This window comes from Nipponia nippon, unplaced genomic scaffold (assembly GCF_047370975.1).
Source record: "Nipponia nippon isolate SJK-2023a ecotype South Korea unplaced genomic scaffold, ASM4737097v1 scaffold_3, whole genome shotgun sequence".
Lineage (NCBI taxonomy): Eukaryota > Metazoa > Chordata > Aves > Pelecaniformes > Threskiornithidae > Nipponia > Nipponia nippon.
In genome coordinates, this window is record NW_028262347.1 from 75,651,073 (window position 1) to 75,675,521 (window position 24,449).

At 42.9% G+C, this 24,449-nt stretch overlaps 1 protein-coding gene across 2 annotated transcripts in view; it reads left to right on the plus strand.

Annotated features, from left to right (window-relative positions):
- Window positions 1-23,929, plus strand: part of RASSF8 (Ras association domain family member 8) — a 96,051-nt gene extending 72,122 nt beyond the window's left edge. For both annotated transcript variants that reach the window (XM_087766815.1, XM_009465087.2), the window contains 3 exons: window positions 11,405-12,294; window positions 17,458-17,602; window positions 18,737-23,929. In XM_087766815.1, coding sequence (XP_087622941.1) covers window positions 11,405-12,294; window positions 17,458-17,602; window positions 18,737-18,858 — 1,157 coding nt within the window. In that variant the 3' untranslated portion in view covers window positions 18,859-23,929. The remainder of the gene's footprint in view (window positions 1-11,404; window positions 12,295-17,457; window positions 17,603-18,736) is intronic.
- The last annotated feature ends 520 nt before the right edge of the window (window positions 23,930-24,449 follow it).

The window sequence follows — 24,449 nt, forward strand, 5'->3', positions numbered from 1 at the left end:
TTTTGAGTACCAAAGAAACAGAAAAGCAGTGCAAAATAATTGGTTGGCTTCTACAAGCTAATGATGTTCATTGAAATTATACACATTGTACATATCCCTAGCTATATTGGGAATAGTATAGGTCAATGAAATAGATCCTTCAAGTTCTGCTCGTACTCCTGCAGGCCACATAACTCAGTACTAATGAAAGGGTAACTTGAAGTCTGTTCAGTGTTAGCTGTTTGCTGAACACTGGGGGGGGGGGGGGGGGGGGCGGCGGAGGGCAAAGTCTTTCAGGCTCCACTACAAGAAAGAACATTCCTTCAGTCTTGTCAGATCTTTCTCAGTGATTATGAGCATCCTGAATAAACCTCAACTTCATCCCTTCAGTACTTCCTACGCTGAATCTTATTTGCTAAAATTTTATAAATGGCTTTACATACTATTTAAATTTAGACATTAAAACCTATGCCTTACCTAAAATTAAATTCATAATTTAAGGGCTAGCTTTTGCATTTGTCAGTATTCCAGCAATTTTTCAAGATTGTATTAGCAGTCTGACTCAATTGCAAAATAGTAATTTTCTCATAAAAAACAAATGAGGGCTATGAATGTCAACTAGATGTTCTACCTATAAGCATGAAGTAAATTTCTCTGAATTTCTGTGATGTTTGTTTATTTAAATGTGTACTTCTGAACATCATTTCTATATACCTTCCTCTGCTGGAGTAGGACTGGCACTTTTTTGTTTTATATCTTAAGGGGATTGAACACAGTGCTAGCATGTGTATACTCTATGCATCAAATACCTTTTAAAGTTTCATTTAAAAATCTTAGAAAGTCAGTATGTCTCTAAAATCTTGTATTCAATGGTTAACTGTTAAGTGTGCTTTTACTGGTTGTGTTAGTTGCAGCTTTTCATTTAATGCTGATTTATGAATTGCTCGCTTCCGTGTCTCACTTTCTGCCTGTAGGTCTTTTTAAGACACAATTATGCTAGCATGATTATTTCCTAGCAATGATTAAGAAGTGTCACATGTTTAGGAAAAACAAATAAATAAACTTCTTGTGATAGACTGCTGTTCTTTACTTTGCTTTCAATATCTCTCTTATCCTGTTTCCTTTGCCTCCTCCCCCAAAACAAAAAAAGTCAGACTCCCAGTTCTAGACAAGAATTTAGTGTTCTCCAGTGTAATTTCTCTTTTTTTTTTCCTGTATCCTCAGTTATTAGCCTGAACTCTGAAAAAATTCCTTCGGTCTTGGAAACGCATGCAGTTTTTGTCAACTCAGCAGACTGCCTTTTCTGTAACACGTCACCAGTTCATCTGGGGCATGCGACTCTGGTTCCATGTGGAGATAAATTTCAGTTGCAACCAGCCCCAAAGTAAGATAATCCTTTGGAAATTCCTTCCTGAGGCAAATATCCTCTCTAGAAAACACCTAGAGTAATTGTGCTCCAGTTTCTCACTGGGGCTGCTAAGACAATATTAAACACCATATAAATTATCCTTGCGTGTCTTTGGCAGATAGGGCTTTTCCAACCCTCCTGTCAGGCCATTCATCAGAAAAGCAGCCATATGCCTGCTCCTTTGATTTGGCTATAGGTACCAGGTTACCAGGAATATCTGTCCCTCGAATTTGAATGGGAATCTATTAAAATGTATCCCTCTAGCTCTCACCTGACATTTGGTGGTGGAAAGTAGCCAGTCTTAGTTGGCTTCCTCCTTGGCTGGCTCTGATCTTTTCTACTTTGCAGTCTGGCTCCCTCAGCAGTCGCATAGCTTAGCAGGACTCAATATTATTTTGTCTGTCTTTCGGTCTGTCTGCAAAGTTTTTTGAGATGCTCCTTTTGTTTTATTGTGTCTTACAGTTTATTGCTAGGTCCTTGACTTAAAAATACAACACAGACACAGAATGCAGTCGTCTTTACTGAGCCTGAAATATGAACTGCAATAGGTATATTATTTGTGTTGAAGTGCAGTGTCTGGAATATCTGCAAATTAACTTATTTTACAGCTGTATCCACTGAAGAAAGCACAAGCCAAAGATACTTGGATTAAGAGATCCATAGTTCAAGAAGCTTCTCATGGACAAACTGAAGCTGCCGCTATTCTAGAAATATGAAAAGTAAAGCTTTACAATGTATTTCAAAAACAGGAAAATCAAAATTATTATAGAATGGGCTGTGGTTGGAAGGCACCTCTGAACATCATCTAGTCCAACTCTGCTACTCAAAGCAGGGACGGCTAGAGCAGGTTGCTCGGGACCACATGCAGTCAGGTTTTGAATATGGCCAAGTATGGAGGCTCCAACACCTCCCTGGGCTACCTGTTTCGGTGTTCAGTCACTCTCGCAGTAAGAGGGTTTTTTCCTTATTTTTAAATGGCATTTCTTGTATTTCAAGAAACTTCTTTTGATAAAACGGAGGGCCATGTCTCCTGATCTCCCACTGTGATAAGAGCAATAAAAAGGTTTCCATCTATTTACTTTCCAGCTCTCCCCTCATGTCATAGAAGTTCAGTAATTGCTTTCTTCAGGATACGGAAGTGTTCGGTTTTTTTGTTTTTTTTTTTTTTTTTTCATGCAAAGACAAGGACTTACGTTCTAGGGCTATTTTAGCCAAACAAAAATAGCAAGTCATGCTGGGTTATGCCCCTTTGTAAGAGATTCTGTCCCATTACCCAAAGTGTAGCCTAATCCTTTGGCAGGCAGAGTGCTATCACTTAACTTGCCTGACTAATGTTCCTTGACCTGTTCCTTACAAATTGATATCTGCCATTATTAACTCTTTCAGTGGAAAGGCCTGCATGTCTCTTCCTTTGAGGCTGTACTCCTGATAGATAACATTTGTGTTACCTGTTCTTGTCCTATGATCTCATTCCCCTGTTGCCTGTCTCTTGATCGTTGAGGAACTGATTCTACCCCAAGTTTCTCTACAGATTAGGTTTTTTAAAATTTTTGTTTGGCTTGAAGTTAAAGGGTTTGAATTAAATCTCAAATAAACCTCATTCTTTATAACAAAAAGAAAAGAGAGAGTTGTCTCTTTTGGGGATCCCAGCAAAGCTTATTTTAAAAATGTATGTATATATTTCAATGAATGTGAGAGAGAATAATATCACTTGTATATAATTTTGGATGCTGTAGTTGATTGTTTCTCTAACTTAGAAGGAGTTAGAAATGCCTTTGCTGGAGGGAGGGTCTCTGGAATTCTGTTCAAGACAGGCATAAAACTGTCCAGTTACAAGTTTCCAGAGAGTGAAATCACCTCTCACTGGGACCTTGAAGAACACTTGATATTACCTTTTATGAGTTGTATCCAGGGCTGCTTGCTTGCTTTTTTTTTTTTTCCCCTCCTTCTAACTCAAGCTACTTGTGAACTACAAAGAGAAGGTTTGGCCTTGTAACACAAATAAGAGAAGTGATCATTTCATCATGAGAAACTAAGGCCTCACCAAAATGTAAAAATACACCACAGCACACAGTTTAAATGGAGAACCATAAGTCTTGTTTTAAAAATATTTTTGCCAGGAGAGATGAGCTAGATTTTATCAAATCCGTCATTGTCTATTTTAAAAATCTGTATTTGACAGCAAATTCTGGCTGTTTTTCTGCTTCCTCTAGCTTTTCTGTGCATTCTGTAAAAATCATGCCAGAATGGCTTTATATAAATGTTGCTTGCTCATTTTGATTCCTTTCCTTAATTTGGGCAACTGAAAAAGAAGTAAAAAAAAAAGTTACTGACACTTTTCAACGGCATGTATGATGAGATGGTTGGTGAACCCGGTCAGAGGTCTGTTTTGCAAAGTAGTATATGGGCTTATAGCCGAGGGTGTGTGAGCGTAGCGGCTCCTCTCAAAAACTCATTGTAATACTGAAGGGAAAAACAGATGGTGTCCTAAAAGAAAGTGAGCTAATCATGTTAGCTTGATAGTTCAGGCAAATCTAGTTTAACTACAGAAGATTTTTTTTTTTTTAAATTTGCTTTTACTGGTTGTTTTCCATTCAAATCTAAAAAATAAAATCTTCCAAAGGAACATGGTGATGAATAGCACAGTCATAAATATACTTACCCTGTTTCTTCAGAAGTACTCTCCCATTTACAGCCCCTGTGAGGATTTTTACTGCATTTGTTGTGATTTCTTTTCCCTCTGGAGACTAGAGTGCATCTTCTGTACTCAGAATGACATGTTTGTTTCCTAGAAAGAGAATATTTCAGTCTAGAGATGTGAAGCTTGAATTTCTTACCAAAGTGCACTTTTGTTTTCTGCCCTCGCGTAATTTTCTGTGGCTAATAATTAAAATGGCAGACTTGCTTTAAATAGTGCCGTGGATTTTGATTTTCTGGCTGTAGCACAATATCAGGAGAATAGGAGCAACACTTCACTGAACAAGAAGTACAACTGTCTCTTTTTAAAATTAAACTAATGCAGCTGTCAGTTTTTTTATTGCAGTTGAGTATTTTTCCTCAAAGATAAATGGGCTGTATTTATGAAAATAGAGCACGGATTTGTTCATGCTGTTTCAAACATGCATTACAGTGTTGTGAGGCTCAGCCAGAGTTGTAGCTGGAAAAATCACACCACTTCGCTGTCTCTTCTTATGTTCGTCCCTTCTTCCAAATAATTTCTGCTAAAGCAAGTGCCAGAGCTGGCTGTCAGGCACTTCGAGAAAGAGAAAAGAGTCTGAGGTTGAATTGAATCGTAGTGCTGAGTCTGAAGAGGATTAGAAAAAGGGCACAATTCCTGTTGTGTACAAACTGAGGATTTGAAACATGGAATTAATCATGTAGTTTACTGCTAAGAATCACTTGAAACTTGGGTTATTTTTGACCCCAAACTTTCATTCTCTGCTGCTTCAAATAGAAACATTAAGAGGGATAATAAGTAGTACAAGAAAGCTGCACGCTGTGGCGATCCCATGGTGTGATCACATAAACTTCATGGTTCAGAAATCTAGTGACAGTAACCTTGCTGCAAGGCGTGGTGCTTGGGTGGGATGATTTGCTGCCCCCTTTAATGATGCGGTACGTCTAGCGTAGCGGCGGCATGTGTACAGAGACCTGGGCTGCTTTATCTGCTTTGCCATGTCTTGCTGTTTGACCTCGGCCAAACTGCTCCTCCGCATTGTTTTACCTATTTAGGAAATGGGTCTAAAATAAGTGCAGTACCTCAGGGTGCTTAGGCAAAAGGGTGTTGAAAGGATGAAATGACTGTGAGTGCTTTGTTTTGTCAGATTATGATAAACTCTTGTATATGCTTTTTTTGAGCGAAAGGATAATAGTAATAAACTAAGACTTCAGTCCTGATAAAGACACATAATCACATTGTGAGCGCAGCTGGACCTAGTGAGCTAAGCAGACCGCCCTCACTGTCATTAAACTTGAGCCTGTATATCTCTGTGAGCATGTTTTCCTAGGGCTGAACCCCTCCGATTTTCATTGTTTTCTGTGGTATGCATACACGTGTGTGCAAAATGTGGCATGAGTTAAGAAATCTGAGTAATGCAAACTCTAACCTCTATTTTAAAGGCTTTTTTTACTCTTAATCTTTCTTGGGTATTTAATGAGTTCTCAGGTAGCTAAAACGGTATTTTTTTTAAATTGCTACAGATGTTAACTTAAGTATCAGATAATGAATGAAATGTCAGCTTCATATTTCAAAGATACTGAGTTCAAATCATACTTGGTTTATTCAAATTGCCAGCAATTACTTTTCTGTCAGTGCTGTTAAAGATTCAGGAGTTAATGCTGTTGCCCCTTTGGTAAGGGAGAGTATTTTTTCCCCACATGTTTCACATGTTAAGAGTTCTTGCAAGATTTTGCCCATGTAAAATTATTTTTCTTTATATTGCCTTGTTAAGGAAGACAGCATCCAGTTGCCTAGGGCTAGAGGGCTATCTGGGAAACCAAGGTAGGTGGTCAGAAAGCTGTATCCAGGCTGGGGAGTGGGTACATTTGTCAATGCCCCACAGAGCTCTGGGCAGTCTGGGTTTGGGTTGAGCATGTGTTGGAAGACCTGGCTTTACCTCCATGGAAACCTGTGCACAGACAGGTGACGGTATGTATGTACTCACTATGCACTGTTGTGAGTTTGGCATGTTAATTCAGATTTAGCTCAAGAGCAAGATTAGTACAGCTTCCTTTTTAGTTGTCTTAAGACTTGCATGTAAGACAGAAGCTGCATTTTCTTTTTTCAGACTCTGTCCAGAGTGCCACCTTGCTGGGAGGGTCTTTGGCACAGCTGCTGTGCAGCAGCAGAGGTGGTGGGATCCCTGGGAAAAATGGGAGCTAGGAGTATGCCTGCCAGAGAGCACCTCCCCTGGCACCAAGTGCATCTTGGGGAAAAAGGAGCAACTGGGAGCAAGACTGTGTGACCTCTAGTGACAAAGGCCTGCTCTTGCCCACCCTAGCCCCTTCCCTAGGGAAGGAGAGGTACCTCCATGTTTAAGACTGCTCATCTAGCCACCTTTCCCAGAAATAACATGAGGCCAGGGCAGTGACTCGCCTGCTTGCACTGACTCGCTGCTGTAGGTCCTGCTTGTGAAGCATGGGAGACGCTTAATGAAAAGAAGGATCTTACCTGGTGCTTGAAATAATCTTGTGTAGCCTGACTAGAAAGGTAAGGCACAGATATGTTTTTACATGGTGTATCATGCTACCTGCATACAAAAAAAAAGTAGTGCCTGTCCCCCAAAATGCTTTGCATGTAGAGGATGATGCACTTTTGGGAAGGAGAAAACAGATGAATCACTTCTGTCCTGAAAAACAGTATTGATGACCTCTCAGGTTACAGTCCTGCCGAAAGTGTTGCATGAGAAACACTGTTACTGCAGCTTTCCTTTGGAATTTCATTTTTACTTTTGGCAACAGAAACAGTTGCTCATGTCTACTGTGTCAGCTGCAAGTATTAAAGCATATAGAGAAGCTTAAAGTGCATAATAGTTATACGGGTCCTACAGCCTTCATGGAGTGTAATTTAAAAGTCTGCCTCTTGAGAGTCTAAAAAAAAAATGTTCAGTTACCTTGTTCCTATATTTCATTAGTTTAATCACCGTTCATTGTAATGGAATCTGTGTTTAAATTACCAAATTACATCAATCCCAAACTAAGACTACAGTGGTTCGGCGTGTGACGTGGGCGCTCAGGTCCAGAGCTTGCTGTTTGGCTGTACAGCAGAGCAGTGGCTGATCCAGGATACTGGCTGTAGTTAACTCTTTAATGTCTCATTGATCAAGCGATAACCGGTGACATTAGAGCTGCGTTCAAACCGCTCGTGACAGCTACTTGCAGGCTACCAGAACATCAGCATTCTGGAGTCCGTGTATTTCCTGTTTTGATCTCTCTCACTTTTAAAATAAAAGATTTTTTTGAAGATGTTCCTGTATTAATAGAACCTGTGATAAGTTTGTATGCTTACGTAGCTGTAAACTTAACCCATTAACCTTGACACTGGCCCTTTGTGCAGATGCAGTGTGCTTTATATATGTAAATATATACCTGCTTCTGTTATACTTGTCATTCGCTGCCTTGCAAAACACGTACAAATTCTTGATGATTGTTTTGAGATGGTAATACTGTATTGTCCATTATTGTCAGGGACCATTATGTGGTCAGTGGGTCAGCACAGAATATTAACGAGAGGTAGCTGGCCGGTGAATGGGGTGGAGAGGCTCTGGGCTTTCTCCAGCACTTGAATTGCTGTTTTCTGAAGAGGGAGCCATAGAACACAGCACTGCTGGTGCTTGTTTGGGGCTGTCTGGATTGTTTTCTTTACCATTCTCATTAGTACAAGGCTTTGATAGAAGTATTAAAAAACAAAACTGGTTTAATATGTTCTAGTTGTACATGCTCTTAAAGAAAAGTTTGATTTCGGAAGTTGTAAGGGATCCACTGACTAGGCATACACCCGTTGTGAACATCAGTGCAATAACTAAAGCTGTGCTTTGGCAGCTCTTGAATTGACTGCGTAACTGCTCATCTGACTTTACCTGGAAATACTTCATAAATCTGCATGAGATTCAATGTGTTCTATGTGCAGCTGGGAAAAACACACTGTGGTTTAATGAATGCCATACATTGCTGATATGGGGCACATTACATGAATACAACAGTAGCGAATTTTTAAAACTGTAAGGTTTGCATGAATGAGGTAGGATTGAGTTCTGCCAGGTGCTGTATAAGCACAAACAATCTCTATTGCAGAAAGCTTATGGACAACATACAAGACAAGAAGCAGCACGCAGGTGGTGAGATGTTCTTTGTCAACAACCCAAGCAACCTGCTTTCTCCTTGGCAATGGTAGCCCATCAAATCCAGCAGTTTGTTGCAAGGATGCCTGTGTTCTGAAATATTCTGTCATTAGTTTTGAATTAACTCATTCACCCCCTCATTTGTGGATTAATTCCTTCTAATGCAAGCAAACATCACAGTTGTGGTTGTCCAGGTATTGTTAATCTGCATCATACACAGGCCGAATACAGTAAACCTAGGTAATGAACTTGGATGAGGACAGCTTTGTTTTAGACTAATATTGAACTCCAGGTGTGGCTGTTGAACTGTATTAAGTATTACTTCTACAAAACACTTTCTTTTATGTGGATCTGGAGTGCCGAGTTCATTATTTAGGACTGCATGTTGATTTGGACCCCTAAGCTAAGATGGAAAGAGTTCTTGGCAAGTGCCTTGCTTAATTCCTTAATTCACTTTTGGTCGAGATTGTTAGCTTTATTCCCCTCCCCCATTTTCTTTTTTTGCCTCTTGTTACATTTCTTTTAAGTAGTGCATTTAATAGCAAAGTGAATAGAAATTGCATGCTGATCACTGCCCTAGTGGTACATACTCTTGTTTACAATTTCAAGGCTGCTTTGAACTTGGCTGTTTCTGAAACAACAAGAACATTAGTAGCATTACCATGATTACAAGCTGAAAGCTTTTAAGATTAGCAAAATAGAGTGGTAAAATGCAATCTTTGTCCTAGGTTCTGTGGTATGTTTTTACTTCATTTTTCTTCTCCGGGATTTTATTGTTAGTATGCTATAGCAAACAGCACTAGGTTTATTTTTCCTATAACAACACTGATGCCTACTACAAACTATAAATCTTCATGGATCAATGAACAATATTGTGGGTTGTCAAAAATCTCTGACTTTGTATCTTGGCATAGTAAACTTCTTTTTGAAGTACTTTATTGTAATAAACTTTAAATCTGTTTCCGAGAGTGTTGGCCAAGCATGTTGGTATGCTGATAGATTCCTCCCCCCCCCCTTTTTTTTTTTTTCCCCCCAGTGCTTACCTCAAGTCATTTATTTATAAGGCATTCGGGGGGGGAGCGGAGGGGTGGATTGCTGTTCCCATGCTGCTTGCCTTGTTTTGCTGACTTCTATCAGTCAAAACTTCACGTACTCTTTGAGCTCTCGCTCCTAACTTGGAAGTGAGCACGGACATTTTGGTCTCTTATTTGGCCAGCTAACTACCACTAGTATGCCCCATCCGCCAAAGCAGCCTGTTCTCTAGGCGGTGCCTGTACATCTGATTTTTGTTGTTCTTCGCATCATGAGCTAACTGTGAGAAAGTGAGATCAGAGGAACCATTTCCAACACAGTAGCCGTATCCTGGGGAGCTCTTTATAAGGCTGGTCTGACAATATCAGATTTTAGGGGGCCACGTAGCGTGTTAATCACCACAGTGGAGCTTGTCTCCTACAAATTTGAGGTGCGGAGGCTGTGCGAGTGTTGTGGTTGGAGGCCAGAGGCAGATCTCCAGCCTGAGATTAGGATATTTTCGTTCTTTTGGGAAAAGTGCAGTGGTTGGGCAGGTGGCGTAAGGAAAGAAAATGCATCAAATGGGTTACCACCGATAACTACATTTATTCCAACTCCCCTGCTCCGTAGTTGCATATATGACAGGTATTTTAGGCATTTATGTGCTGAAATAAATGCTCATTTGAATGACGATCTATCATGGAAATGGATATATGTAATGCGTTAAAATAGCTAATGATGTTTTTAAGGTTAATGGCAATTGTGGAGCTGTTCAGAAATTAATCAAGATCACATGCTTTAAAAGCAGTTGATCTTTCACATCTTTTTGTAAACAATGTTGTGGCTTTTAAATGAAGTCACTTTCATGATAAGGAAAACTTCTGCATTTGGAGAATGCTGTATCTCAGAGTAGTAAGTGTTTAGAAAAAATAAAAATAGTGGAAAACCTCAAGTGCTGTATTTTTGTAGCATTCGGAGCATCTATAAGGGGTCTCAGAGGAACAAGACTGCTAAGCTGAATTTAAGTATGTTTGGTCGCAGTACAAAAGAAGCCATGGACAGAAGTTGTACTTCCCCCTATGCTAAAAGTGAACTGCATTCCTTGTACAGCTAGCTGTCAGTGTAGAGGTCAGAAAACATCATGATGGTTATTAAAGGACTTGAGCTTTTTCCTGAAGGCTGCATACCCCGGAGGGGCTTGTGAGCTGCTGGTACAGGTGAGGGCTCTGTGCAGGGAGCCCAAGCTGCTCGTTTCCCATCTGGGCAGCCTCTGCTGCCCTCGTCCCCGTGTTCTGCTCCCTGAAGGTTTGTCACGTCGGCAGTGCTGCCACGGGCCACGTGAGCTGGCATAATGCTGCCGTGGCCCTGAGCCGGCTTTACCCGGGGGCTGAACTAACCGGGGGGCACAAGATGGTGAACTAAGGCTCAGTCGGTCATGAGCAGTTGCCTGTCTGGTTGGTGATACAGTTTAAAAGCAAACACCATCTCCAAATTTTGATTTTTCTGAGTGGCTGTGTGAAGGATGTGGACCTCTCTATTCTTGTTTGGTTCCCCCAGAGATGAATATTGGATGTGTTTCTTTGCTAGGTATCAGCATCGCTAGGTCACTTGCTTTAATTTCAGTGACTCCAAATCTGAACGAAGCCCTGGAGTGGTGCGGTTTCACTCGTGTGTGCAATGTAAATCGGTACTCGCTCGTTCAGTTACTGCTCTATATGGAGAGGATTTTCCTGGGGTAATTTACAGGTGAAACAAGCGATGCGTAGACAGCGTGCTCAGCTCAGTAACGAAGGAGCATTTACTCTAACACAGGAAAACGCGCTGGGACCGGAGGGTGGCTGCTCCCCTCTGCGGGACGCCAGCGCCCGCCCGCACAGGCGCCTCTGAGGTGACTCCGCAGGGTCCTGCCTGGGCGGTTTCTCCTCCCCCTTGCAGCAGCTCCCGCACCCCCGGCCTTGCACCACCCCCCCCCCCCCCCCCCCGCACCCCCGCGCCCGTTCCCGGCGAACCGGGCGAGCCCGAGGTGAGCGGGCGCTGGCGAGCGGCGCGGCGCGGCCGCCAGGGGGCGCCCAGGGCCGGCGGCGGCCCCGCCTGCCGTGCGGCGCTGGCGCTGTCCGGCAGCGCCCCCTGGCGGGCCGCCCCGCTGACGGCTGTGCTTGCCTTGCAGGCCGCACCGGGAGGTACACGCTGATCGAGAAGTGGCGGGACACCGAGCGGCACCTGGCGCCGCACGAAAACCCCATCGTCTCGCTGAACAAGTGGGGGCAGTACGCGAGCGACGTGCAGCTGATCCTGCGCCGCACCGGGCCCTCCCTGAGCGAGAGGCCGACTTCGGACAGCGTGGCTCGCATCCCGGAGAGGACTCTGTACCGGCAAAGCTTGCCTCCCCTGGCCAAGCTGAGGCCTCCCGGCGACAAGTCCATGAAGAGGAGGGAGCCGAAAAGGAAATCCCTCACCTTCACCGGGGGGGCCAAAGGCTTAATGGACATCTTTGGGAAAAGCAAGGAATCCGAGTTCAAGCAAAAGGTGCTCAACAACTGCAAGACAACAGCGGACGAGTTGAAGAAATTGATCCACCTCCAGACGGAGAAACTTCAGTGCATTGAGAAGCAGCTGGAGTCCAACGAGGCCGAGATCCGCTACTGGGAGCAGAAGTATAACTCCAGCCTGGAAGAAGAAATCCTCAAGCTAGAGCAGAAGATCAAAAGGAACGAAGTGGAGATTGAAGAGGAAGAGTTCTGGGAAAACGAGCTGCAGATCGAACAGGAGAACGAAAAACAGCTGAAGGAGCAGCTGCAGGAGATGAGGCAGAGGATCCTGGAGTGCGAGAGCAAGCTGAAGGACTACGTGTCTCAGATCCACAACATGGAAAGCGGCCTCGAAGCTGAAAAGTTGCAGCGGGAAGTTCAAGAGTCCCAAGTGAATGAAGAAGAGGTCAAGGAAAAGATTGAGAAGGTGAAGGGTGAAATTGACATTCAGGGCCAGCAGAGTCTGAGGTTGGAAAATGGCATTAAAGCCGTAGAAAGGTCTTTGGGCCAAGCTACCAAACGGTTACAGGTAAGAATGTCCTTTTTATCCATAGCAAAGAAGAGTCAAAGACCTGACTGTAATGAATTTTTCTTACACAGATTTGGAGCCCATGAAAGAAAACACGAGAAACTTTCCACGGTGAATTTGGATAAAAGGAACAAAGCATTGCTTTCATTTTCAAATTGCATTTCAGATTTTTTTTGAAGAGCAGACAATTTTTACTCAAAATACCTGTGTGTATTTTACTCATTGAAACAATCTGAAAAGAAAAACAGTAGTTAGTTCTTTGTCTCAAAGTAAACCAGCAGACGTTTTGGTGGACGTGTTCCTGGCCTTTCAGAAGGCCTGGGTGGCCTGCAGGGTTAGTGCTGAGTGCCACACCACCTTTCGTTTATTTACGTGCTGGCTCAGTTTCTTTTCATCAGTTACAGCTTTGGTTTGCTACCATCCCCTGACTGCCTGGTGACCTCTGAGAAATCGCTTGAAGCGTATCTTCACCATGCAGTGGTCCATGGTCGACAGAGAAACACCAGAGCTACTATCAGGCAAACCAGCTGAGGGCAGTATGGCTGCACCCATGGCAATGCTTCTAGCCTCCTCGGCCTGCTGAGAGGGAGTGCTCCCTAGCTCCGGTGAGGTGCTGCTGTGCTAGTGGGTCTGGGCTCTTGCACACCTCGGACAAATAATACCTCCTGCATGAAGAATAGCACGTTTAGGGCTAGCGGGGGATTGTTGTACTACTACTGGGTGCTAAAGGGCACCGTAGCGCTCTCGGCCTAAGACCTTTAAAAGTGTTAGTCTTCAAACCCCTGTTGATTTGGGGTTAGATATCTTGAGGATTTAGGTCCTAGATCTTGGTAGCTCAGTGCTTTATGTTTTTAAATTTCAGGGAAACTTGCACCATCATAGCCTTTTCTGAGGCTAAGCTTCTGATTCTTGCTAGGCTTGTCTGCCACGAAAATAGATGAATTAAAAAGAGCAGTCCAAAAGCAGCACCTGGATAGATGGATGTAGAACTAAAGTAACTGTTAGCTTACAGGGCTTTTGTTTTAAAGAATAGCATCTGCCTTTTCCTGTCTGACTTGCTGGTGTTCAGGATTTTATTTTCTCTACACCTCTTGCATTTGTGGCACATGTGTCAAAAGAGGATCCAGTCTCTGGTTCCTTGCTGAAGTTAATATCACTTGGAACTCGATAGAGCGTGAAGGAATAAATACAAATGGAAATCCAGCTGCTAGCTGGATGAGGTGAAGGAAAGATTGTAGCTCCTGGGATTTTAACATGCCATGTAAGATAGGACCGAGGCACCACACATCAGTTTGAGTTGTGATTCTTGCTGTATTCCTGAGATTCACAGTTACTATGTTCCACAGCGCTGCAGTTGCAGTGAAGTGATTCTGCTGTGAACATGTAAAGGGATTTTGCATCCTTACTCCTGAACACCTAGAACCATGTCAGTATAAGCTGATTTTACTAAATGAGGAGGGAAAAAAATGTAATCTTTTCATCCAAAGCAAAATGGATGAAAACTGTAAGCACGTTTGGCCATATTTGTCTATCCTAAGTTTCCAGACACACTATACTTAAGGATTTGCACTAACAGAAAGCATAAAGTCCTCTTTATATATTTTACCTACTCTCAGTAACACTCAGTGAGGGTATGATTGAGTTCAAAATCTTTCTTGCTGTGTTTTTTTTTTTTTTTTTTTTAGGCTAGGGTTTCACTTTCTCAGGAAAGTTCCCATTAAATTCAGGTCTTCCAAGCTTATTCTAAACCTAAAGGTGCACTAATCTGGAAGTCCAGGAGAAAATAAATTCAGCTCTCTATTAAACAGTTTGGGGGGAGGAAATAAAGAAATATTTTTTTGCATGCTGAAAGTTAAATATTAATATTTCATAGAATCATAGAATCGTTAAGGTTGGAAAAGACCCTTAAGATCATAGAGTCCAACCGTTAACCTAACACTGCCAAGTCCACCACTAAAACATGTCCTCGAGCACCACCTCTACCCGTCTTTTAAATACCTCCAGGGATGGAGACGCAACCACTGCCCTGGGCAGCCTGTTCCAGTGCCTGACTACCCTTTCGGTGAAGAAGTTTTTCCTCATATCCAACCTAAACTTCCCCTGGCGCAGCTTGAGGCCATTTGCTCTCGTCCTATCCCTTCATTACTAGGGAGAAGAGACCAACCCCCACCTCACTACAACCTCCTTTCGGGTAGCTGTAGAGAACAATAAGGTCTCCCCTCAGCCTCCTCTTCTCCAGACTAAACAACCTCAGCTCCCTCAGCCGCTCCTCATAAGACTTGTGCTCTAGACCCTTCACCAGCTTCGTTGCCCTTCTCTGGACACGCTCCAGCACCTCGATGTCCTTCTTGCAGTGAGGGGCCCAAAACTGAACACAGGACTCGAGGTGCGGCCTCACCAGTGCCGAGTACAGGGGCACTATCACCTCCCTGGTCCTGCTGGCCACACTATTCCTGATACAAGCCAGGATGCCATTGGCCTTCTTGGCCACCTGGGCACACTGCTGGCTCATGTTCAGCTGGCTGTCAACCAACACCCCCAGGTCCTTTTCCACCAGGCAGCTCTCCAGCCCCTCCTCCCCCAGCCTGTAGCGTTGCATGGGGTTGTTGTGACCCAAGTGCAGGACCCAGCACTGAGCCTTGTTGAACCTCATACAGTTGGCCCCGGCCCAACGATCCAGCCTGTCCAGGTCCCTCTGTAGGGCCTTCCTGCCCTCCAGCAGATTGACACTTCCACCCAACTTGGTGTCATCTGCAGACTTACTGAGGGTGCCCTCAATCCCCTCATCCAGATCATCAATGAAGACGTTGAACAGGACTGGCCCCAACACTGAGCCCTGGGGAACACCACTCGTGACTGGCCACCAACCAGATTTGACTCCGTTCACCACCACTCTCTGGGCTCGGCCGTCCAGCCAGTTTTTAACCCAGCGCAGAGTGCACTTATCCAAGCCATGAGCAGCCAGCTTCTCCAGGAGAATGCTGTGGGAGACGATGTCAAAGGCCTTACTAAACTCCAAGTAGACAACATCCACAGCCTTCCCCTCATCCACTAAGCAGGTCACCTTGTCATAGAGGAAGACCAGGTTAGTGAAGCAGGACCTCCCTTTCATAAACCCATGCTGGCTGAGCCTGATCCCCCGATTGTCCCACACGTGCCGCGTAATGGCAGTCAGGACGATCTGCTCCATGACCTTCCCCAGCACCGAGGTCAGGCTGACAGGCCTGTAGTTCCCCAGATCCTCCTTCCGACCCTTCTTGTAGATTTATAGAACTGCTGATTTGAAACTGGAAAAGTTGAGCGTGGGTGTTTTATAGACCTTTCAGTAAGGAAGGAAAGAAAATTTTACTTCACTAGATTTCAAGTGATAAGAACAGGGAGGTAGTATTTTTTTAGCAGCATGTGAGAAATTTCTAGTAATTTGTCCTACCTCTTCTCTTTCATTCCTTTTCTCTAGCCACCTTAATAACGTTACTTTCCAACAATATGAGGTTATGTTCAGTTAAGGATCAGATGCAGCACTCTGCTCTCCCTGTTTCTAGAGAAAGATTTTTAAATGCAAAAAAAACCCAAAACCAAAACAAAAATAAAAATCCCACCCTTCTTCAGATAGAAGACCTCACTAAAGTTTCACAATTAGATACTAAATTTAAGAGCTTAAACCAGTAGGATTTGGGGTGATGCTTAACATTTTTATCTTGAGAACTGGCAAGAACAAGTTAGTAATGATGTTAAATTCTGGTAACCTGCATATTTCACTGATTCAGGGTTTTTTAAAAAACTGAATTCCCTTCAGTGGCAACTTTGTTACAGACTCGTAAAACATGGAGCTGCAGAATTAACATTGTAGTTAAGTAAAGACGTTGAGAATTCCCAGTTGTGGAGTCTAATAGGCCTGAAATAAACTGAAGAATTTTTCTGTAGAATTGTCTTAAAATTTGGAGGTGGCCTGGTTTCCATTTCTTAGTCCAGTTTCTCCAGAAGCTCATAGCCAATGAATGGAAACCCAAGTCTGGCATGGGAAGCTGAGACCAACCACATGACATGCATTGACTGAACAGGTCAAACAAACAGATCAGTGACAAAGCAACTGGCATTTAAAAGGTCATAATTCAGACATCAGATCAGTTGTGTTAATTTTCTCACTAACTGTTGAATTCAGCCTCAACTATGACCTTACTGCAAGTTTAAAATGAATAAGGACTGTGCATCCACAAAACTATTCTCCCCCAATCCTTGTGTGAGTTCATGTATAATTCTGCTTACACAACATAATTAGGGAAAAGAAGGTTGACCCAACCTCCGTCTCGTGCCAAAATGAAGATGTAGCAGTATGCACTGCATGGAGACGCCCAGAGACGTGTGCCTGGCATCTGGGTAGCTAGCCCGGCCCCTGTGCGGCCACATAGATGAAGCCCATCCTGGCTGTGGAAGAGTCCCACGTGCAGCTGTCTGCTAATGAAGCTGAATCTGTGGGGGGCGGGAAATAATTGTAGTCTGACTGTCGTAATCTATCAGAGCTGTAGGTTTCGTATATCATGCTAGAATTACAGAGCATTGAGGAAGAACCTAAACGATCATCTTCTGTGTTTGTGAAGGGGTGGTGAACCAGCCAGGATTTGGCCTCATTGTACAAAACACAGTACGCTTGCAGAATGAGAGAGTTCTGTCCATAAAAATGTACACTCTAAATAAAAAGAAAACAAACACAAAGAACAAGAAGAGAAAGGAATTATTCTCCTTTTAGGAACAGAAGAACTAAATGAGCTGTCCAAGCCATGCTGGACACTTCTGGTAGAGCTAAGATTTGGTGGCAGACTGATGCTCAGCTGATGTATTTTTTCAGTGCTCACTGTTACTTTTATTTGCTCACATCTGTTGTGCCAAAATTTTTTCTCAGATGGTATGAGAAACATCTGCTAGTCATCCAAGAAGCAGTGTAAACAGACCACTAGTAATCTCTAATAAGTAATAGTGAGTGTTGATTTGCTTTCTAAATTACAAGAGTAAAATACCTTTCAACTCTTCCATTTACATTTGAATTTAAAAACCAGGGGCTTTCTCATCAAAAGGAGAAGCGTTAGTTGCCCAGTTGCAAGTAGAGTCTCGAAATGCTGCTTTATGCTCGCTGCTGCTCAGCAGATGTTTTCTCTTTCCTGGCAGGATAGGGAACAAGAACTGGAGCAACTGACAAAGGAGCTGCGACAGGTCAATCTCCAACAGTTCATCCAGCAAACAGGAACGAAGGTCACGGTGCTGCCAGCAGACCCCGTTGAGGTGGAGGCGCCGCATGTGGAGCTCGAGAGAGGTGCAGCGCTCGGAACGCTTTTGGTGGGCGGGAGACGGGGATGGCAATGCATTTACCTGCTGCATACATCAAGTGACTGCTCTGTTAGCAAAGAAGTTAGCAAAATATTAAGGAAGTACAGTGTCAAATATTTATTTTCATTCCAAGGGTTTAGTGAGCTATAAATAAAGCGTAGTATGTAGATAACGTCTCTCCCACTGTGCCCGGACATGTGTTTGTCCCATCAGTAACCCATTAGGCCAGTATCTTTCAAGTGTGGCTACCATGGCTGCAGGCATGTAAGCTGGCACGCAGCATGATTGCATGTCTGACATTGCTGTTCGTCTGGGTTCTTCCTCTTCTGGGGGGATGTGTTGTCAAAGTAGAAAAAGGAATGTGTCTGGATCTTGAGAAATCCCAGACAGCAGCCGCACGGGAATAGGAGCTAATCCAGCTGGGCTGCCAGCCATCCAGAAGCCCTGCACAGATGGCTGTAACGGCGCCTGCAAATTGACTTTGCCCCTAGTGGGATCAATGCATTCTGCACGTGCCCGCATCGGAATTCAGTGTCCTCGGGAGAAACATGGGAGCACTTTGAATGCGTGTCACAACCGTGGCACGAGCAGAAACTCCTCTGCTGTGGTGTGCGTTACCCAGCACCCTGCTTGCGAGAGGCCTGTTTCTCTCAGCATTCTCCTTAGCCGGTTCTGTCCCTCCTCTCAGAAACCTTTCTAGCCAAAAGGCGTTGGGAGGGTAGGGAGGTGGGGAGAGAAGAAAAGCCAACCAGACCTTAAATGTCAGCACTTGTACGAAGTTTCTCTTTGAAGTGGGCAGGAAGCTGAACCTTTGAGTTACAAATAGGTACAAGCTCTTTCTGCACATGACTGTATACGTGTATTGCACGTGTCCGTGTGCATGTTCCTTGTGGGAGGGTATTTATATTGAGTAGGTATATCTTTCTGTTTCGAAATGAGTAGGAGGTGTGCACCTTAGATCTCATCGCTTCCCAGTCAGGCATTTGAATTTTTTGTTGTATGTGGGATTAGTTTTTCTATACTGCACTAAGCGCATGCTGCAGCAAGCAGGAAGAGGAGGGGTGTTCTACAGCCATCACTCTTGCTGGTGACTTTGCTAACTGCCCTTTTTCTTGTGCAGAACCAACATTTCAGTCTGGGTCACTGAAGCGCCCTGGTTCATCGAGGCAACTCCCCAGTAACCTTCGGATTCTACAGAATCCCCTGTCGTCTGGTTTTAACCCGGAGGGCATTTATGTATGACAGTACCGTACCTCTTCTGGAGAGGACCTAGCAAGGTACCCCGGACAAAATACACTTTTGTTTTATTCTGCCAATAATGAATGGAAGAAGATTTTTTTTCTTTTTGTTAAGCCACCATATTTTTTTTTTCTTCTTCCTCCAACACACCACTTGGAGCCATACCCTGTGCACTGATGCTAAAGAGACAGAGGAACTCTCTCGTTTCATATTTGGCAAGGATGAACTTGCTGTGAACATAGCTAGAGTGCAAAAACCTTCGCTTGTTTTTGCCACTTCAGAAGTGTTTGGGAAAGTATTGTTCCATGTATAGGCATAAATAAAAGACTGAGGGTGAAGGAAACCATGTATGCAACTTACCCGAGGTTTAATTTATTCCCTTTAGTCAATGGACGTGTGAATGTTGACCTTTTATATTTTTATTTTTAATTTGTGAATAATCACGTATGGCTGTATGTCAGTCTGACAAGGTGACTTTAATTTGCGTGTACAACCATCCGCCATTTGATCAAGTACAACAACTTGCAATGCAGAGTTTTGTGGAGTGCCGAACCATTAAAATGGTTTCTCACCACTGACTTTGTTAATTTCTGTTGTGGGTCATAATATGTCATGTTCCAGCCATTGCTACCTTTTAAGGCTTGAAAAGCGTGCTTGTGGGATTTACTTGCTGTTGAATCTGCCTTGAATGAAGCACCTAGTGTTCAAAAGATTTATGGAATTTAAACCTTGGCTTGGTAAAAATATTTCCAGCATATGATTGAGGATGCACTAGTTAGATGATATTTTATTATATAGAATGTATATTTGAAATATTTTGCCACATTGTATATGCCTTTTGAGAAAAGAACAATGTAAGAAGTTGTCTTCATATATCTTACCAAAAGACAGTAGGAGGCTTTCACTGTGTGTGATTTTGTACTTTATTTTTTCTACTAGCCATTGCAGTGTTCTTGTTTTGCGGTAAATCTTGTTGGAGGAGGAGAAAAAACCAACCAACCAAACACAAAACAAATGAGCATTCTCTTCCAGCCTTCCAAAATTCACTCAAGTTTTGTGGAGGGAAGGAGCCTGGCAGAGTCCTATGAAGTCAATAGCAGAGCTTCTACTGACTTGAGTGGGACTGAGATTTCATTCCGGGTCCCCAGTGTTAAATGGTAGATGTTTAGTCTCTTTGAAAGATGTGTTGCTGCACAGTCACTTACAGGATATAAAGCTTACAAATGGGAAATTCACACATGTGGTAGTCATTTTTTACAAAAAATGTGAAAAGAGAACCTTATCGTATCTTGATGTCACTCTAATGCAATCAAAGCTGAGCAAGGATTAGACAAAATGGCTTCCACGCAGAAAGTAAGACACTGCCAGGTAGCATCTTGGTTACAGGCCTTGAAATTAGATTGCTGAAGTTGACACCAAGTTTGTAGAGAAAGTGACTGGCATCGGTGGGACGCTTGGTACAGTTAGGAGGCTGGCCTCATGGATGAGTTGAAGAAGGAATGGGCCTCACCGAGTTGCGTTTGGATGTCCTGTTCTAAGAGCAGCTCCTACCGTTATCCCCACCTTTGAGATCCCCTTGACATGAGAGGGGGTCGCCGTGCTTCCACTGCAGTATTGAACGCCTGGACTTCAGTCGGTGGCAAAATGACAGAACTCCTGATGTCTTTGGTAGGGCCAGGATTTTACCACTGGTAGGAAAATCCAAGCTTTTTGCCATAGAAAATACTTAGGAATTCTTGACTCCTAGCATCCTCTTGTGTTGATTTACTGATGTGCAGATAAATGTTAATTGAAGTTTCCTTTTTTAAAAAAGGAGCTTCCTGACAAATGGAAATTTTAGAAGACGTAGTAGAAGATGAAGGACTCGAGTGTTAAATGCATTTTTTTCCCTTTCCACTTATTAATGGCATCATATATTCTAAAAATGCTGCTGTATTTAGACTAACAGCAACAGATAAGGCTGTGAATATATAAAGGACCTTTCCAAATGGATTCTGAGTTTTTACTGTTTAACTTATCAGGACTTTTTTTTTTTTTTTTTTTTTTCTTCTCCCCCTTGTGAGCAAACTGGAAAATGAGATGTTCCTACCCGAGGAATCTTTGCAGTGCTCACAGATTTTACTGTTAGTTTGTCACAATTCTGTGCTCATGTTTACTGTGCCCATAACTTTGTATTAAACAAAAAAAAGAATGTGTGTATATATATATATATTAAAAAAAGTGTAAAATATACATAGTTTGGGGACAATATCTGTCCAAGGTACTTGAGCATATATGCCTTACATTCTGGGTTCAATTTACAGAAATGAGATGGCCCTCTCCAGTGGATAACTCGCATCTTCAGCACCTCTTGATGTTAGAGAACTGAGGCACTCAGCACCTTGCAAAGTCTGGCCCAAATTATGCTGCATGGGGGTGGGGGGAAACTCAAGGAAAAGCCTGTTGCAATTTCAGTCTTGTACTGAGATGAAGTATTTTTCAGGCAGATCAGCATACTTGCTCAGTTAATGTTTTTGTCATACTTTGTGACTGGTCCATCTCCCACAGATGTCAGTTTGAGCTGAATCGGGCTCTTGCTTCATAAAAACTGCTCTCTTTCTCTGCCAGGTTATTCTTTGAGATGGAGGGAGGAGGAAAAGGATTAAAAGGAAGGGGAGGAGCAGCTTTGGAGGGCTTGGGTTACAGCTTTGTAAGAGAATCAAGGAAGGAATTTGCCATTTAAGTTAAAAACTAGCATCTGCTGATTGCAGCAGCTGTTGGACAGAAGGGCCAGCCTGGAGCTGGCTCAGGAGCATCCACGGCATCGTCACTGAGTGGACCCTCCTCGTCAGGGTTTTAGCGCATGTCAGGGTGATCTGAAAAACGTTCACAGCTTCAGCCACTGTTGTGGCAAAGGAGAGGCTTTGGTGTCCAGACCTGTCATTTCTGAGACACTGACAAATTCCCCTGCCCCACCATACTCCTCTTGCTTACTGAATTTCACCCAGGTTCAAGTTCTGTAGCATTTTCACCCTCTCTGTAAATAAACCAAAAATAAATGGCATGCCCTTGCATTAAATGTGAATTGAACAATGTATTACAGTTATAAAAATTCCTCACATTATGGCGTTGAGTTTTGCTTCCAATCCGCTGCAGAACCTCACTCTTTCTTTACAAATGTAGAAAAATGGATTTTCAGAAGTGTTTCAGACCTACTTATTGGGCATTAGCAGAAAGGAAGCTACACGTACTAATTTTAACAAGTGCCATATTATTTACTGGCCAGCATGATAAAAATGGGTTTTTTTGCTTGCGTTAAATAGTTGAGTACACAAGCACTATTTTCCAGTGCACAGGGAATTTATATGGAGAACTCCTGTAATTTGTTACTAAGGGAAATTAACTGTGTTACCTCTCTCATCCATGAGGATACAGTTTATTTTTGCCGGTGATGCTATGTTGTTAGGGGAAAGGGGGGGCGTGTGACTGTTTGAAATGCCGGTAGGTTGAGGCTGAGGTAAACGTTCTGAATGCCCGAGCAACGGAGAAACCCAAGTCCCACTCTGAAAAGTCAGCTAGGAACCTGCCTCCCGTTATCTCTGTGGGACTGAGGTTCCCAAGTGCCTGAGTTGCTTCTGGAAATGGCATGTTAGCTTTGGGATTACTTGCTTTTCTAAACCATAGCAAACTGGGAGGAAGTTCTTGAAGACGAGAACTACCGCTAGCATTAGCAATATGCAAACATGCTTTCATTGTGAGGTAAGAGGGAAAAGATCCTCTAGCGAAATAAAAATCTCCTGGGGCAATAATTGCCTTGGTTTTAGCGTGAAGAATATTGCATTGTTTTAGTGAACTGGGATCATGTGAGTGTGAGCAAAAAAATTGATCTTGTAATTTTAATGAGTTATCTTGAAGCATATAAATTCCTGATGTGCATTAACTTGAGTGAATTGGGCCTTAATGATCCATGTAAATAACAAAACTGTATTCAGATATTTTTTCCAGAAAATAGTCTCTAATGGTCTGTACTGTATTAAAATAAGTGTCAAAGTGTTACTTTTATATTACACCTTTTTTTTTTTTTTTTTTTTTTTTTTTTAGAACATTGATACATGCATGTTTATTCTATTTGCTACAGTATTTTAATGTTTTGGATGAAGGCCATCGGTTGTATGGAGATGACAAAACAATCGTTCTGTCTATTTATTCAGTATTGCTGCTTAAAGTTTTCAAAATAAAGCTTTCAATGCCAATATAATGACTGATTGAAAGCTGTTCTAGCTCCCTTCAGATGTTTTTTTTTCTATGTTTATAGAAAACTAAATAAGTGAAACTTGGTATATAAACTGTTATACCAGCAAAGAATTGTTGCAATAATATTGTGGGGAGGGGCTGGGGGTAAGTGTGAGTACTATATACATAAATGTATGCATGCAGTGAATGCGTTTAGGTCTCAAGTAAATGGAGTGCTGAAGAATGTTCGAATCCTTCGTGGCCTTGCAAGCAATTTACACATGCGGCCCAGTACTGGTTAGTGCTTCACGCCAGCGTGCAGTGCTTGTGAGGGGCAGAACAAGCAGGGGTGGTCACAAAGGGTCAACTCGGAGCCCTTCAAACCAAGTGGGATTTAAGCACATTCTTGAGTATTCCATAGACGTGTTTCTGAATTGGGCCTAAAAGCATGTTCTGATACAAAAATCTTTCAGTTGCAGCAAGGATGCCTTGTTTCAAACGTAGCTGGTACCTCTGAAAACGTGAGTGGTTTTGAGATGGATCGAGCGTGCCTGCTCTGTTTGTAAGGGGTATCAAAAGGCAGAGAACGTTCACCCTCATGATCGCCCCATGAAACTACTAACTAGGGGTTCTGACTGGAAGATGTGAGTTGCTGATGCTTTAACCTAGAGAAGCAACGCAAACTAACTGTGAAAACACGAGTGAGCATTCTATTACTGCTCTGCTTCAATGCAAGATGAAAATCTGTATTATATGTAACTATATTTTTTGTCATTTAAAAAGCTTCTATTTTTTATTATTCTCATGAATGATTGACAAAAGATGTTGGATATGCTCCCATACAATAAATTCCCCTCTGAAACTTTGGGACTTTACCGTTCGTGGTTTGCTGGAATTGCAGCGTACATCTCGCGCACATCTCGTGATACAGCTACCGGAACTCTGTGTGTCGAAGAACATTCAGCCTGAAAGCAGGCCAAGGTAGTGCTCAGTGCGTCTAGAGCTCGAACGCTGTCAGAAATGGCCGTGTGTTGAGCATTAGCACGTAACGAGCACTCCTGAATGGGAATTTACTTAGAGGTGTGGGACATAAAACTGGTTGGTGTGGGGACGCTATGGAAGACAAGAGAGGTCCTCTACCATAAAGTGTGCACATGCTGTATTTTAATCGGATGTAGCCCAGGAACTATAAGGGAATGGAGTAGCTTGTTTTCAACTGAGGAACTGTTACTAAGATTAATATTAATCCTGAAAAGATAGAATTGGTCAGCGACTCGGAGGAAGCGTAAGTTAAAGCAGAGGCAGGGATTTGTTTGGAGATGATCAGGGAGAGGATTTGAATGTACAGAATCTTCACGCAACAAATCCAAGGGGCACAGATG